At 49.9% G+C, this 16,548-nt stretch overlaps 1 protein-coding gene across 1 annotated transcript in view; it reads left to right on the forward strand.

Moving 5' to 3' along the window:
• ZFHX3 (zinc finger homeobox 3) overlaps positions 1 to 16,548 on the forward strand; it is a 161,321-nt gene that overhangs the window by 111,040 nt on the left and 33,733 nt on the right. Inside the window, 1 exon segment of the mRNA XM_064160210.1 lies at positions 14,964 to 15,071. Coding sequence (XP_064016280.1) covers positions 14,964 to 15,071 — 108 coding nt within the window.

Genomic DNA, 16,548 nt, shown 5'->3' on the forward strand with positions numbered 1-16,548 from the left:
GCCTCTATACCAAAAGGGTTCTCAAAGACTGGAATAGACTGTCCATGGAAGTGGTTAATTTGCCATCCCTGGATGTATTTAAAACCTGTCTAGATACCGTGCTCAAGGATGTGCTGTAGTAGTGGCCCTTGTGGAGTTAGATAATGGTTGGACTTGATGATATTAAACATCTTTTCCAATCATAGTGATTCTGTGATCTATCTGGTAGGCAGGAGGGTCCAAGCTCTTTTTGAACATGTTCTGCTGTTGAAATCTCTTTGGCCAATAGACCAGTGGAAGAGAGGACAAAGTCTGTCAGAATAGGTGTTCTTACTCCTTGTGAACATCATTTGCCTTCTGTCAAGTTGTCTGAAAGTCTTGCTCATGGGAGAAGTGGCTCAGAAAACCTCTCTCAGTCTTTTTCAGCCAAGCAGCATTTTTGTGCTCTTCTATCAGGCTGTACCTTTTGCCACCTCTCTCAGGAAGGCCAAGCTCATCTCTTCAGTTTCTGTCTAGGGGAGGCTGAGGTCCTGTGTTCTTTGTACAGCTTCTTCCCCCCAAAGATCTGAGCAAAGGGCATGTTGCTGCACATAGCATCACAGCCAAGACTGTCAAGCTCCTGCAAAACTGTGTCATAGTCTCCGTGTGTCTTCCTGCTCTCCTGCTCCAGGCTGAGACTGATGAAATGGGTGTGGGCACCAGTCGGGCTGTGAATGATGTAGATCCCTGTGACAGGGCTGTGTAAAGATACCAGGTGGTCCAGGTTCACTCTGGAGGTGGGGTAGTGCAGAAGTAAAAGGGCTTGTTGTCCATGTTAAATCCAGCTGGTGGCCAGTCACAAGTGGTTTTCCTCAGGGCTCAGTATTGGGACCACTTCTGTTTAACATCTTTATGGATGACCTTGCTGAAGACACAGAGTGTGTCATCGGTATGTTTGCCAAGGACACCAAGTTAGGTGGCAGTGTTGATCTGCATGAGGGTAGGGAGGCTCTACAGAGGGACTTAGATTGATCGATGGGCTAATGTTAATGGCATGATCTTCAACAAAGCCAAATGCCAGGTCCTGCACTTGACCACAACACCCCCAAGCAGTGCTACAGGCCTGAGGCAGTGTGGCTGAAAAACTGTCTGGCTGAAAGGGACCTTGGGGTTGTAATTGACAAGCAACTCAATATGAGCAAGCAGTGTGCCTAGGTGGCAAAGAAAGCCAATGGCATCTTGGCTTGGATTAGCAATGCCATGTCCAGGGGGAGTAGGGAGATGATTGTCCCTTGTGTACTTAGCTCTGGTGATGTCACGCCTCGAGAATCGTGTTCAGGTTTGGGCACCTCATTACAAGAAGGATGTGGAGGTGCTGGAGCGAGTGCAGAGGAGGGCAGTGAAGCTGGTGAAGGGCCCGGAGAATAACTCTGGTGAGGAGTGACTGAAGGAGCTGGGGCTGTTTAGTTTGAAAAAGAGAGGGGAGACCTTATTGCTGTCTACAGGTACCTTGAAAGGACATTGTGGTGCAGCTGGTGCTGTTGTCTTCTCCCAGGTGAATAGTGGTGGAATGAGAGAGAATGGCCTCCAGCTGTGACTGGGTAGGTTTATATTAGGTGTTAGGAAAAAAAAATTCCCAGCAAGAGTGGTCAGGCGTTGGAGTGGGCTGCCCAGGGAGGTGGTGGAGTCACCAACCCTGGATATGTTTAAAAGTCATGTGGATGTGGTGCTTGGGGATATGGTTTAGGGTGAACCTTGTTGAGTAGGGTTATTGGTTGAACTTGGTGATCCTGAGGGTCTTTTTCAACCTGATTGTTTCTGTGATTCTAATTGTGACCCTGTGATTAAAATGAATCCCTGTGCAAAGAGGCCTTCTCACACAGCTCCTGAGCCCCTACTCATCCTTCAGGAGAGAGTTTGTCCTCCTGCCCACCTCTCTGATGTGTGAAGTTGGGGTAGTTGTAGAGCCCAGCTTCTCCATCAGTCACCTCCTGGTGTCCTACTTTGCAAGTCAGTAAATATGTTTGCAGAAATTATTTTGCTGGGAATGACTGTTAGGAAAGGGGAAGGTCTCTGGAGGCAGAAAACCCTTGTGTGGCAGAAAGCCTGCTGGGAAGTCAGCTCAAGAGGAATTAGAAACCCTTTAAATAAATGCTTACTTGACATGACTCTGTCTTCCACAGTCTAACAAGCAGGGAAGCGAATGGCAGCCGCTGGCCAGAAATTGATTGCATTAATTGATATGCCAATAAGAGAGCTTGTTACATCCGCCATTGGTTAGGAGGCCGGCTAACAAGTCCCGCTGATCAATGGAACCAATAAAGATTTCATCCATTAATGAGCAACATGGTAATTAATGTTATCCATAAACCAATTAGCCCGGGTAGCTAATGTGCTGGTTAGCACAGTGAGTGGCAGAGCCGTGGGTGTGCACAGGCCGTCCATCCGGTGCGAGGAGGGCATGGCTCTCTGGTGTGGCTGCCAGTTCAGAGGACAAATGGCTCCTCTGGGCCTCTCTGAGAGGAAGAAAGTTGGGAGGGTGGCTGATGGGATGGCTCCTGTTTTCTGGGAAGGGACACATTTCTCTAGATTTATGAGGCCATTTCAGTGATTTCTTCCCTTTTTTTAACCCTTTGTGTGGCACACCTGAGGATCTTTTTCTCTTCTAATGTGTTCTGCGGAGATGTGCAGGTTTATGTAGCTCATGTTCATGGCAGAATGCAGAGTTTGGTTCCTTCTCTGTGCCATTGGAAAGTTGCTTGTCCACTACACCTAGGCCTTGAGTTCTTCCTTCCAGCTCACGGGGGCTGTTGTCTGCACTGCTGCTGAGTTATGCTTTTTCCTGACCGCGGAATCGTAGAATCACAGAATCCTTTTGTTGGAAGAGACCTTTAAGATCAGTGCATCCAACCATTAACTCAGCGCTGCCAAATTACCACTAAACCATGTCCCTTAGCACCACATCTCCATGACTTTGAAACCCCTCCAGGATGGAGACTGTACCACTGCCTTGGGCAGCCTGATTCAGGCCTTGACAACTCTTCTGGAGAAGAAATCATTCCTAATGTCCAACCTAAACCTCCCCTGGTGCAGTTTGAGGCGAAAAGGTCTCCCCTGAGTCTCATCTTCTCCAGGCTAAATGACCCCAGTTCTCTCAGCCACTCCTCAGAAGACTTGTGCTCTAGACTCTTTGCCAGTTTCATTGCTCTTCTTTGGATACACTCCAGGACTTTGATGCCCTGTTAACTGTATTAGTGCAGAAAATGCAGTCTGCATGTTGAAGGCTGTTGCCTAAAACTGCTTGCCATGGGGCTGCCGTAAGTTGCAAGCTGCCAGTCGTGTGCCTGCATTGCTGCTGGGGTCATCTCTGCTTGTGGAGTGACCTGGTTTGCAGCAGAGTCCCCCGCAGAGCAGTGAGTGGGGTTCCAGCTGCCGCCAGTGGCTAAGCCACCCCCATCCTCAGCTGGGGAAAGGCAGCGCCCTGGGGAGGGCCACACACAGTTCAGGGCTGGGCTGCCTTATGGAGGAAGGGTCATGAACGATTATCAGACAGAATTCCTCCAGCCAGGGATTTTGAGGGCAGCCTTCTGCCCACGGTGCTGCTCACAGGGCCTCAGGGTTGCAAGGTGCTGAACTGTGTGCAGGGGCTTGGGAGACATGGCCCTGTGAAGCTGCAGGTGGGAAAAAGACCTCAGGAAGTGGGCTGGCGGTGGTCTCTTTCTGGGAGGTTGTGGTGCCTGGAAGGGTCTGGGCAGGAGGAGCAGAAGCAGCCCCAGAGGCATGGGACAACGTCCATCCCACTGTTTTGCTGTGGAGCTACCTCGCATTGTTAGATATTGACCCTGGGAGACCCCTTGTGGATTCCCTAATTGAAAATTAATACCAGATCAATGCCATGGGCAATTTGCATATTGATCATAAACAACTTTGAAGGCACCAAGTGCATGTTAGATCAATAGAGCTCTTGAGCAGGCTGCAGTGGGAGAGCATCCCCCGCGCCACTCACCAGGAGATGTTAATGCTTGGGAAGTTCGGGAACTGCTTTGTGACGGCAGCAGCGGTGGTGGTGGCCACACCAGCAGTGCTGGAGTCAGGGAGCTTGTGGACTGGAGTCATAGCATCCAGCTAACAGCCTCTTCCTGTGGTTCAGCTTGGAAGGGGATCCTAAGGGGAAATACTTTAGTTTATTTTAAACCCCAAAAAATTAAACCCAGGGTCATCTCACAGTGCTGGCAAGGCTGCTTCCAGGACACCTGGGCCTGGGGGACCTCAGCATGTTTGACTTCATCTTTCTGTTCCTCCCCTCCTGTCACCTGCAGCCTGCTGCTCTTACTTTTAATACAGGTTCCCAAAAGTTTCTGAGGACACCAGAAGAAATCTCCTCAGTGGTTTTGTCCTGTATTTGCTTTTTGAGGGCAATATTTAGATTCCTCCTCTGTCTGCTTAGGCTATTCACAGGTTATTTCAGCATGATCTTGGATGGAAAGGGAGAAGTATTTCAGATGAAACTCCAGGAAAAAAAAACAAACTATAACTTAATTTGAAATTGTCTAAAGCACTCTTGGAAGCCTTCTGTTAGAGGGATGTGTGTGAGCAGCAGAGATAAAGCATCTGCGTAGGGCTGCTTCATCTGCCTGCTTTCAAGCACATGTGCCAGTCATGCGGAGTGGAGCTGGGGCCTGGGACCCCGCAAGGAAACCACATCTGAATTGGCCATAAACCCAGAGTCACCCAGGGTCCAGGCACGAAGGATGGGCAGGGCTGAGGACCTGCTGCCCAAAGTTGCCTCTTGTTTTGAGCATGGTGCCGGCCACTGGTGCACAGGCGGCGGCTCCGGGAAGTCGCTGTGCATCTGATTAGCGCATTACTGAGCTTTCATTGACTCGGCTGTGCCGCGCTGATGAACTGAGACCGGGGACAAGCGCTCCTAATTGAGAGAAATAAATTCTTATCACAGGCCTCGGCTGGAGCCGGCACCTGGGCGTGTGCTCCGGCCCAGCTTTCAGGAGCATCTGGGATCCCCGAGCCCCCAGTATGCCCTCATTAGTGTTTGAGGAAACCAGGCACAGGGGCTGTGTGCACCAGGAGTGTCCCAGGGTGGCCAAAAGGCTCTGTCCTTCCACCTACCAGCCATCACTGACCAGGTGCTGCCTCAGTGGCCACAGACTGGGCAGCTTGTGAGTCACAAGTACGTTCAGTGTCTCCTTAAGAGCCTCTCTATGCTTCTTCCTTTTCTTGGTCCTCTACCTTTCAGTCTTGAGTTAGAGCAACCGTTCAGCACTCTCTCTCTGTGCCTCAGATTTGATGGTGAGTGCAAGGTCTTTCCCTGATGTGTAACAGGGGACATCCCCAGCACTATAGGGAAAAGTGGTTTTCTCTTGCTGAAAAAGAAAAAAAAAGAATCCCATCTCCTGTTTCATATTGAGAGAGAAAAAGAAGTTCAGGGGTCAGCAGAGCTCTGCAGCCCAGCTGTGGTGCGGGGACGTGTGGGCAGCCCTCCCTCCTTGCTGCAGAGAAGCTCTGTTGGGATCTCCTGGGCTGTGAGCAGCCCCCATAATTTCACTGTTCTCTGGGCTGCAGAGCAGGCTGCCGCCCTTAAGGCAGTGCCGGTGGTAGGGAGGTGCATGGAAAGGCTTCACTTGACATTCCCTGACCTCCCCAGTGCAGCTGAATGCCAGAGAGTCAGGGCTGAGATTGCAGTCTCTTTCAATTACTTGAAGCCAAGAGAAGTGGAGAAAAAGGGCCTGTTGGCTCCAGGAAGCTGAAATCTGCTGCCGACGAAAGCTTGTTAGTACAAGGGGAAAAGCAATTACTGACTACAGTGCCACTCTAGTCAGTAGTGGCCACTGCCACTAACCCAAACTCTGGGAAGGGACAGCTCAGCCCTAGGACATGGCTATCTCTGTCTTGGTAGGTGATATAGAGCTCCTCAAGTGTGTCCTCAAGGACAGCTCCAGGGCTGTAGAGCTGTGAGGCTTTGGGTGTCTGCTGTCTGTTCTACTCAGATGTTTGCTGTGCATGCCAGAGGTGGTGTATGTTATCTGCTCCCTCCTCTCTACCAACCCACAGTGTGTTTGGTGTCAGAGAGCTCTGCCCGTGGCTCAGTGGAGACTGGCAGAAGGGACACCAGAGAGTAAAGGTGTGAGGCAGGTGGATCAGAGGCTGTTAACTTGCAGGGCTGAAAACAAAGTTCCATGTTTGAGGGGCTGCCTCGCTGCCACAGCCTCCGTCCTTCAGCAGAGGGGTGAGACCACAGCTGTTCACACCAAGAAGCTTTGGTATTGCAGCTTCCCATCAGGATGGCTTTTATGTCTGGTTAACCTGTGGAGGTAGCACAGTTCTGGTGACCAAAGTGTTAAGACCTTCTCGGCTGCTGGAGTCAGTGTTGTCTCTGTCTAGAACTTCCGGGTGTATCCTCTCTGTCCTCCCCAGGGGATGCTCCTCAGTTCTTCACTTCGAAGTCTCCTTAAAAGCCACAAAGTGCTGTGCTGAAAAGTCTCTGGTTGCCACCACCAGCTGCATGTCAGCACAGTTTCTCATCTACTTCAACAGGAAGAAACCCCATCTGTTGCCTCGTTCAGGTGGTCCAGGCAGCCCTGCCAAGTCTCTCCCATGCTTCCACAATCTGCTCTGCCCCGTGTCCAGCAACACACCCTGGGGTGATCCTTTTATTTTTTGTTATATACATTATTTATGGCCATTTTTCATGTTCATATATTCTGTTAGCTCCTGGACATATGTTCCAGGAAGAGCCCAGCATCACAACACCTCAGCCAACGTCACTGCGATCTGGTCGGGCAAACAGGAGGTATGAGACAGAGAGGACAAGAAGTGGATGGTGGAGCAGGGCTGCTGGTGGGGAGCACACCTCTTCAGAGGGGCCAGGAGCCGTTGACAGTGTAGTGGCTGTGAGCTGGCTGGAGAGGTGGCCGTGTCTTCCTGTGTCTTCTGGCAGCACTTGGATTGTCTGGCCCTGCTAAGGGATGGGAGTTGCCTGCAGTGGACCAAGACCGCTGCTGTTCCCTTCATTGACAAAACTTGGTCTGGGCACTGTGCCTTCTCTCCCCTAGCAGCCTTTGCTGCACTCCAACTGTGTCATCTCTGCCACCCCATCTCCTCCAGCCTCTCCTCCATGCTGGTCCCCTTTGTCTCCTAACCCTCCTCCCCCAGGTCTCCCTGTTGGAGACCACACTGTCCTCGCCGTGCAGACCTGAAGCTGGAGATGGGTTTTCTTTTGTTTTGCTGGTTGATCCACATTTGTGTTTTTGCATGAGTCTCCTCTCCATATGATTCCGGTTTGGGGCTAGGTTAAACTGTGCAAAATACTGTTTAAAAGAAAAAAAGAAAGGAACTTGTCAAGATGCATTTGTTAGATCACGTTTAAAATGAAATAGCATTGAAGGTAGTTTTTGTCCAGAGAAAGGGGGGCTGAAAAGCAGTCAAGCCGCAGGAGAAAGCCCCTCCTTTGTTGTCCTCCTGACATTGAAGTGTAATTTTTCATGGTTATTTGGACTGGAAAATGGGGGGAAAGGGAGAGATGGGCTTGCGATTATTTCCCATAAATGACAACACAATCACATCACGCTCCACTACAAACATGCTCAAGGAATTTGCCTTTTTTTTGCATTTCATGTGTGAAAATAACAGCAACCTTTCTAGTTCTGCTGAAATTCAAGGGGGCAAATCCCTGATGGGTTCCACTGACTTAAAATTTAGCCCAGTTCACAAAAGTGGACAGCCTTGTTCCCAGGGACAGGAAGAAGTCGATGCTGTCTCAGGGAAGGAGTTCGTGGATTTGTGTCTTTGTGCATGGAGATACCAACATCCTCTGGGGTGCATCTCCAGTGATGGCCTTGATGTCACCTGGGGAAGGTGCATGAGGAACTGACACTGCAAGGAGCCCTGAGCTCACACAATGTGTTGCCAATGTATCCTGGCCCTGTCTTCTTTTGCCAGGTAAGCCTGGCCACAGCTGCAAGGTGGGACCAGCTCATAGGTGGCTTGTTCATGCAGAGATGTTTTCTGATAATGCCCTTTTCTGTGGAGCAAGGCTCTGCCCAGCTCTCCAGTGATGTGAAGCCTTCCAGAGCAGTCAGGGCCTTTCCCAAGCTTGGTCCTTGCACGTCTGAGATGCAGACCAACCAAAGCAGATGGGGCTTTTGCACCCATAAAGCTGATGCTCGTGATGGCACAGTGCCACCCAGGCTGGCTTTGGCTTTCTGCTTGCCGTCCAACTCTTTCTTTAGTGGTGGCAGGTTTCACTGCCACCGACTTCTGTTTTGTTAAGAAAGAAAATATTTTCTCTTCTAATTACCTAGTTTTGATAACATTGGTCTCTTTCCTACTACTGCTACATTTTGTTAGCAAAGCACAGAGCCAAAGGTTGTGTGATTTTATCAGCACTCCCCACCTGCCCCTGGCTGTGGGCACTTCTCAGCCATGTGGGGCCAGAAGTGGGGCCTCTGGCTGGAGCTGGAAATGAGACAGTGACTGAATGCAAAAATAATAACTGTACTAGTAAAAGCATTCTTATTAAACAAAAGAGATAGCGCTGTCTGGCAGAGGGTCATCTCTCTTCTGTGGTGCAAAAAGCTTGTTTGGAAGATCACCAGGGATGCTGTTGAAGGAGGTTCAGGAAAACCAGCCAGATACTCTGATTTGTTTTTTTCTTTGAAGCAGAAAACAAAGGAACAGAAGCTCAAAGTTCGTTTGCTGTTGAATTTGTTGGTTTATTTATCTGAAGGCTTGCTGCTATAGTTAACTGTGCAGAAGCCAGATAAACTCTCCCTGCCTTGAGAAGACAGCCCTCCGAGGATGGCTTTATCAGTTTGTGGTCAGCACTCTCTGTCGTGTCAGTGAAAGCAGCACAGCTCCCTGCCCGTGCTCGGAAGTGGGGCCATCTTGGGAATGTGACACTAGTCCAAGATATGTGTGGGATTGTTACTGGTTTTCTGCAGCCTTTTGTCAGACTCCACCTGCCAGTTTTTGGATCAGGGCTGAAGTTCTGTAGGGTTCTTCTTGTAACCTGTGCCTGGTGCTTTCTTGTTGCTGCTTTTCCATTGAAGAAAACAGTAGGAATAAACAAGTTTATGTAGAATAATCCAGTTAGGAGCCAGCACAGAGTGTATTTGTGCATATTGGTCCATGTCCTGACCTTTGCCAGCTTCTCCTCTTTCACAGCACTATTCAGGTCTGTGCTTTCACCCAGATTTCAGCAGGTTGAAGGCTGACAGTGATGGGGTTTGCTATTGCTTTGTTATACTGTGGGCCAGCAGCAGCTGCAGCAGCACATGTGACTAGTGGCTGCTCACCTGCACTGTGGGTGCTCACACATCCCTTGGCAGGAGGAGTGCTTGGAAATGCACAGAGGGAGAAGAAACTAAAAGACAAGCCACTGTTTGTTCCTCTGGTTTAGGAAGGTTTGTGTGCCCCAAACAAGAACTTGGCCATTGTGGGACTGGGGCCCAGCAGCACCCATGACTATCACCAGTAGCTCAGGGAGCCTGCAAGCTGCCCAGTGGGAGTAGGGATGGGTGCATGCTGCTGCTGCAACAGACCATTGTCGGGGCCTGAGCCACTACCCTGACTCCCACCACAGCTTCTGGGAATGCCCAGTACAGTGCCTGCTTGGAGCCCTGCTGGGAAATGGCAGCTCACATACAAGGCTGCAGCAGTGGTTGGACAGGCACTGGGGAAGCTTGTGTCCTTCTGCACCAGGGACAGCAGTTGCTGTAGACCTCCTTCACAGGCTCTGAGTTTGCTCTGTTCTCACAGCCAGAAGTGCACCCAGCCTGTGGTGCAGGATGGCACCACTCTACTCTCCCCATGCCTCTTCCTGTCAGGATGAGCAACCCTTTCTGAGCCAGCATTGTAATCCCACATGGGCACGGTTCTGCCGACCACTGGGCAGAAGCTGCTGTTAGGACAAGCAACACCAGATTGTGGCCAGTAGCTCTGGCATGGCACAGGGTAGCTGAGCTCCTCTTGGGCTTCCCAGGGTCTGGGAGGGTATCAATCCCCACTGGGCCACCTGAAACTTTTCTTGCTTCTGTAAGGACCCAGATCACAAGGTATCTCCCCCAGGGCCCTGGGACCTCATGTTTAAACTAGTTTACAGCAGTTGAACTTGTGAAACCCTCTGGGCTACAGTCCAGTGGTGCGTGACCCTGGTGTCAGCAGAGAAAGCTGCCCCTCACCAGCCAGTGGCTCCTGGGCAGCCAGTACAGAACAGCACGGCATGGCATGACATAGCAGCATGGCACAGCTTAGTTTGGCACGGCACGTGTGTCTCTGCATATGCAGCTGACTGCACACAGCCCATTGCTGTCACCTCACCTGACAGTGTCACCTTGCGGAAGTCATCCAGGTCTCAGTCCCGTCTTTCTGTGAGCTTTTTTGGCTACTTGTCCTGAAAAAGGCAGCATCAGGGATTCTTTTTTTTGTTTCAGAGGAGAGACCCTGTGTACAATTAAAACTTGATTCTGGTAAACCTCGTTCCAGGAAAGATGAGCTTTTAACAAAAGGCTTTTGACAGCTGCAGGGTATTTCATTTTTTTAATGCCGAATGAAAAATCAATACATTTTTCTAGGTTATACATATTCAGAACAGGCTTGATATTTCCATTATAATGGAAAATGGGTGTCTGCACATCTCGCCTGTCAGAGCTGCACCGCCGCATTTTCCAAGCCACTGCTAAATATTTCAAACCTGATTTGATTGTGGTTCATGACAGCTAATGTTTCTCAGCTCCTGAGCCTGCCGGAGGCTGGAGAGGCGAGCGCACGCTCTTCTCTCCCATCCCCGCATTTCCGCCACCCCTGAAATGCCCCTTATCCCTTTGGATAAGAGACCTGGGTTTGTTAAGGAAAATGCAGCTGAGAGAGGGAGAGGCAAGAGGTCTTGGGCTTTTCGAGCTGGCCTGGATCCAGTCGGGGTTTACCGGCTTCTCCGGCGCTCAGAGGTCCTGGGATTTGAAAGGGGCAGGAAGGTGGCAGCGTGGTCCTGCAGCAGTGTGTGGGGGTTCAGGCAGTTTTTGGTGTGTGACTGAGTGAGACTCCCTGACATCTGCAGATGTTGGATACTCGTGATTTTCCAGACTCTTCTCCTTCTCCCCCCACCCGCCCCATAGTGAATGGTTTAGTTTTAAATTAAAAGGAAATACCACTGTCTAAAATGATTTATTCATGAAGGAAGAAAAGAATTCTGCTAGAATTTTGCTGGGGCAGATTTGGTGTAATGGAGGAACAGACTCCTTGAGCTCCAGGTGCCCCACTGTTCCACTTGCTTGCTCTTGGGTTTGGCCTGAATTGCAGTGACTGAAAAGCTCCTTTAAGAAAATGTATTAATAAAGCATCATGTCCTAGTGGGTGACAGTCCGGCATGGGGACTCATGCTCAGCTGGTGTGGTTTGTATTTCAGTGGGACACAATCCCACCTATGCAAATCCCACAGCAACAACTCCTGTACCTGTGCTGCTGAGCTTCCCACAGAGGATGCAGTCCACTTACCAGTCCTGAATTCATAAATGCTGTGTAGATAGAGTTTCTGGAAACCAGACACCAATTTGGCACCCACAGTTTCTAGACATGGGCTGCAAGAGCATCTCTGGCCTTCCAGAGCCCCCTGCAAGGTTCCCAAATCTGGAGTCAACACTTTCACATCTTACAGAACATCTTCCTTGGCAGACACCCCCTCTGCTCTGGTTTTGGTGCCCAACCATGCTCCCCTAGAATCCTGGTCAAAATCCTTGGCTGACAGAGACTCCCAGTCTACTGCTGAAACACTGCAGAGACTTTTTACCCTCTTGAATATCTGCCCAGACTAAGGACTTAGGGTGTACAGTTTTAAGCTGAATACCTTTTAACTTAAAACAACTGACAGAGTTGTTCTCTGTCTTCTTAAGGTGAATACAGCCAAGCTGTTAGGTGAGTGAGCCCTAACGTTGTATAGAGCTTCAAGGAGGTATGGTCAGACAGTAACAAATGGTTCATGCTGGTTCGGAAACAAATTCCCTACCTCATGCTGACCATGGCCTCATTCGGCCTTTGGGAGCTGGTCATGAGGTAGTCTTCACACTCAGCTGCAGACGTGTCTCATAGGGCTCTTCAGGTGTTAGGTAACAGGCAGTGGTCAGGTCCACTTGGACACAGCATGGGGACAACATGGCACGAGGGGCAGCACACAGTTCAAATAAAAGCTCTTTATGGCCTGCACAGGAGACTGAGGAGAAAAGCAGACCTTTCTCTACCAGATGGGTTGCTGGCCTTGTCCTCTCAGCAGGATGCTCCAAACAAATGCAGGAGGATAGATGGTTGGGTGTCATTCACATGTGTGAAGGGAAGAGAAGCAGGAGAATTGTCCCCAGCGGAAGCCCCAGGAGCAAGAAGCCAAGCCAGGGCCTTTCTCAGCCCCTTCAGAGCCTCCCTGGGCACATGTGTCTCCTGTTCTGCTCCCTTCCCATCCTGCTTTAAAAAGAACAAAAATGAGCTTAGCCTGGAGCAGGGTTTGAACCATGTGTCTGCTCTCAGCAACCCTCCTGCCTGGCACAGGGCTGTTTGAGCCAGGGAGGCAGATCCCTCCAGAGAAGCTGCCTCAGGGTCCAGGCTGGGTGCTGGCAGGGTGCTGGGTGCAGGGTGCTGGCTAGGTGCAGAGTGTTGGGCTCAGCCAGGGCTCAGCGGGACCAGCGGGGCAGGAGCATTTGGTGTTTGTAGCCTGGTTTGTACTCTTTTTCTAGCATTATTGGTATTCATTGCTCACATTTTCCCGGTTACTGTCAGGCTGGGCTTTCATCCATTTTAAAGAGCTGTTTTTTTCCCCTTGCTGATGATGATGATGGTCTGAAGACAGATGGTGTAACTGCTTATGAATGTCCTATTTTATTCCTCTTGAACCAGACAGTGCACTTGAAGCCGTGTATTATTTCCACATGCTCAGGTTAGAGCCCAGACAGGGCTGACTCGCAGCCGGCTCGCCCTTCCTCTTCCTCCCATGCCGATGCTGACACCTCCGGGTCGCAGCCGGGAGTGCCGCCGGCCGGGCATCTTTGTTGTGTGGCTCCGGGTCGGGGCCCCGAGCAGGGCCAGTGTGGCCACTGCCAGGCACAGAGTGAAGCCTGTACAGTGCTGTGCAGCTGGGCCAAGGATGGAGCAGGGGTGGGGTGGGCAATAGAATGTATGATGGGCAGTGGGTGATGGGCAATGGAAGGGTGGGGGGCAATGGGAGGTGGGCGATAGGTGAGTCCAACTTCCCAGCCACCTCAGGCAGCCCAGCTGTCTGGCAGGGAGTGCCAGAGCTAGCCTTGCAGGCTGGGTGTCCAGAGAGAGATCAAAATGAGGATTTGAATACGGTAACAGAAACCCCTTAATGAAAGTTGTTATTAAAACTGTCTAAAGTCTGCTGTCTGTGCCAGCAGTCTCCGTCAAAGAGAAACCAGCTCGCCTCACATGGTGGCATTTTGAAGGCAGCAAAAGTGTTGGGGCAGAGTTGTTGTTTTTCCTGGAGTGGAAAAAACCCTGGATTTTAATTTCTGAAACATGAATCCAGCTTCTGGTTTCACAGCCCTGTTCTCCAGCCAGGCTGAGCACTCAACCACTCAACTCACCCTTGCATCAGCCATTTGTACCTTCCTACGTGCTAGATGCCCAGAGATGCCACCCATCATATGTCTCTTTCTGGGCTACTCATGTTCCAAATGATGGCTGCTGGGATACCTACACCTCTCAAGAGTTTCTATGTTTTAAAAGAGTGAGGGAGGGGTAGAGTATCAATCACAATGCTTCTACTTGATACCAGTGCTGATCTCTGTATACTTGTACAAGTTCCTCTCTAGTTCAGGTTGTCACGTTCTCAAAGGGTGCTGTAGAGTGTCTGCAATCTCCTAATATATCTTTTAATCTTGATTTCCAGCCCTGTCTTTGTTAGAGGGAGGATAGGGTGAGGGCAAGGGGGTGTTTAACTGACTAGGTAATTCAGATGGAACCCAGGACAGCCTAGGCTTTACCGTGACCAGATAACACAGGTCAGAATTGTGAACTCTTCTGCCTTAAAGGGGATGCAATGGCTTAAAAGTGCCCTTCTGTCCCGATGCAGACGCAGCCCCCATCAATCACATGGTAGGTGGCAAGCCACTCGCACTGCACGTAACTGCCCGTGATACTAGGGGATAATGTGGCTGTTGCACCCTGCCACAGAGGTCTGGTGGCTACAGCCATTTCACTCTCGGTGTCTCACCAGACGATGGTGCCTCTGGAACTGCACCATGTTGACGTGCTCTGTGCCGCCAGCCTTGGTGCAGCGGTGATGTGGTTAGTGGGTGGGGCAGGGCCACTTGGTGTTTCCTTCTCAACTTTCAACGCTTTGCTAAGAGCTTTTTCTCCTTCGTGGTTTTGTACCTGTATGATACCAGCCATGTGCTCAAGCTCTTCCTCTGACTGGGATGAGAACGAGACCTCCAGCAGCTTCCTCATGTGCATTGTGTCAGGGCATGTCTACAGAGGACAATGGTTCTCCTTGCCTTGTCAGAGCAGAAGTGAGTGGTGGTGTCTCTGCAGTGAACTCAGGCGGTCTTGGTGAACAGGGTCAGTGCTACAGAGTAACATTGGGTCTAAATATCTTGAGATGGGGATGAGGTGGAAGGCTGAGGCCAAAGATGCTTGAGGCTCTAGTCAGTCCCTGACACTTCACTAATGCCATGACATAGTTGGGTATAACTTTCTCATAGCGGGGAAATGTTTTGTTGTATGTTACACTGCAGAGCACAGCAGCAGCTTTGAGTGATAGAGACAGACGAGATTCTTCATTTTGTCTTCATCTCTCATGTTTTCCCTCTGCAGGACCTTTCTTGACTAGCTAGCAGATGGTCTTGGGAAAACACAGAGTGACACTGATATCTGCCACTCAACACTTGTGCTTCAGCACTGGCTACAGTTCTCGCCCAATGACAGTTATTTGCCCTTCCCTTCTGACTTTCATTTTTATGATAAACTTTCTGTTTCTCCTGTTTCAGAAGAATCCACTGAAGATGTGGAAGGGCCCAATGAAACAGCCGGTGATGCTGAAGAGCCTGCCAAGGAGCAAGAGAGTGGAGCAGATAAGGACCAGAGTAAATGGACAGGTGGGTTTCTGTCCCTCTTTAAATGCAGGAAAGGAAAGCAGAAGGAGCAGTGGTCTGCAGAACTCTTCCCGTAAAAGACCACCCTACATAGTACTGTCAGCATGACATAAGCCTTGTCTCCTTTGAAGTGTAGCTTCATGACACCTTCACATAGTTTGAGCTGTGGTTGGTCACACATCACCCTCCCTGTCCTGGGCCAGCACTGGGCAGTTGGTCAGAGCTCCCTGTGCTCCATGAAGCTGGACCTACTCCAGGCAGTGGGGATCAGCAGCAAAGAGAGGAAGAAAGAGAAGGGAACTTCTGTTCTGGCAGCAGCCAGCACTTGGGGTGAATTAAACACATGGTGAAACTCCACCCTATGTTAGTAAGACTTGAGAGACTCTTTGACTGCTTTTTTTGTCATGGTCCTGGCTCTGGTGGCAAGATTTTGACACAGAAAAGCAGAGCAGAGACAGTCCCTGTGCATGTGCTCTATTAACTACTCCCTGTCTTCTGGAAACATGACATCCTGAAACAGAAATGGCAAGACTTATGTTGTGGCAGTGGAATCTGGAAGGTTTCTCTTGGCAAAATCAATCCTTAGGTGGATTAATTATCAAGGTACTGTGTTACTCTTTCAGAAGATGGTTGCTATCTTGCAGCAGTGAGTGGGAGGAATGTCTTAAATATTCCTTTCCTTGGAGCAAAAAGCAGCTGCAGGATTGGCCTCTGGAGAGGGTTGTTCGGTCCTCAGCTGGTGCTTGCTGACTGCTTCAGCATATGTGTGGGAAAAGAGGTTCTGGTGGTGGTACTTGTTTTCTGTGACCCAGGGTGGAGCAGTTCTGACCCCCAGGCTCTGAACAGCAATGCAGTGGCTTTACAAACTTAGGATTGTTTGGTGTCATGCTTCTCAGTCTGCAGGTAACGGTCTTCCAAGGCAGACTTCTGCCGTGTTTGTGGTTGTCTCTTTGTGAGATATTTTGGCTTACACATTCTTCAAAAGGCTGAAATTGGTCTTTCAGCTAAAGACAGTTTTAATCTTGGCCAATCTCAATCAGCTGGAAGGTGTGTCCAAAGTGGTGAGGGAAGCAAGCTGTGCTTTGGTGCTGGTTGAAGCTCCTGTTCTCATCTAGACTGCACTTGCTGAGGTTGCTCAATACATCTCTTCCAATCACAGACCTATCCTTCAACCCAGAGATGCAAATTGTGGTTGGATGTAGGTGATTTTTAGTCTCTTGTTGTGTGGGATTGTGTGATTCTAAACAAAAATGTGCTTGGTGAGGTGTCACAGAAAGACATAATGTCACATATTTGTTCAGTCTCTTAAAGGGTATGCGGGGCCCCTTGCCCAAACCCAAAGCACTTACAGGAGCTGACTTTTGTTAATAAGATTCTTTTTAATATGTGGGAAAATGAGCAGCCTACTTTTTAAGTAGGTTTATTTCTTTACCCCACTGGTGAAATTTCTGAGCCCTTTTGGTATTTGTTAGTCAAACAG

This window comes from Pogoniulus pusillus, chromosome 20, assembly GCF_015220805.1.
Source record: "Pogoniulus pusillus isolate bPogPus1 chromosome 20, bPogPus1.pri, whole genome shotgun sequence".
Classification (NCBI taxonomy): Eukaryota; Metazoa; Chordata; class Aves; order Piciformes; family Lybiidae; genus Pogoniulus; species Pogoniulus pusillus.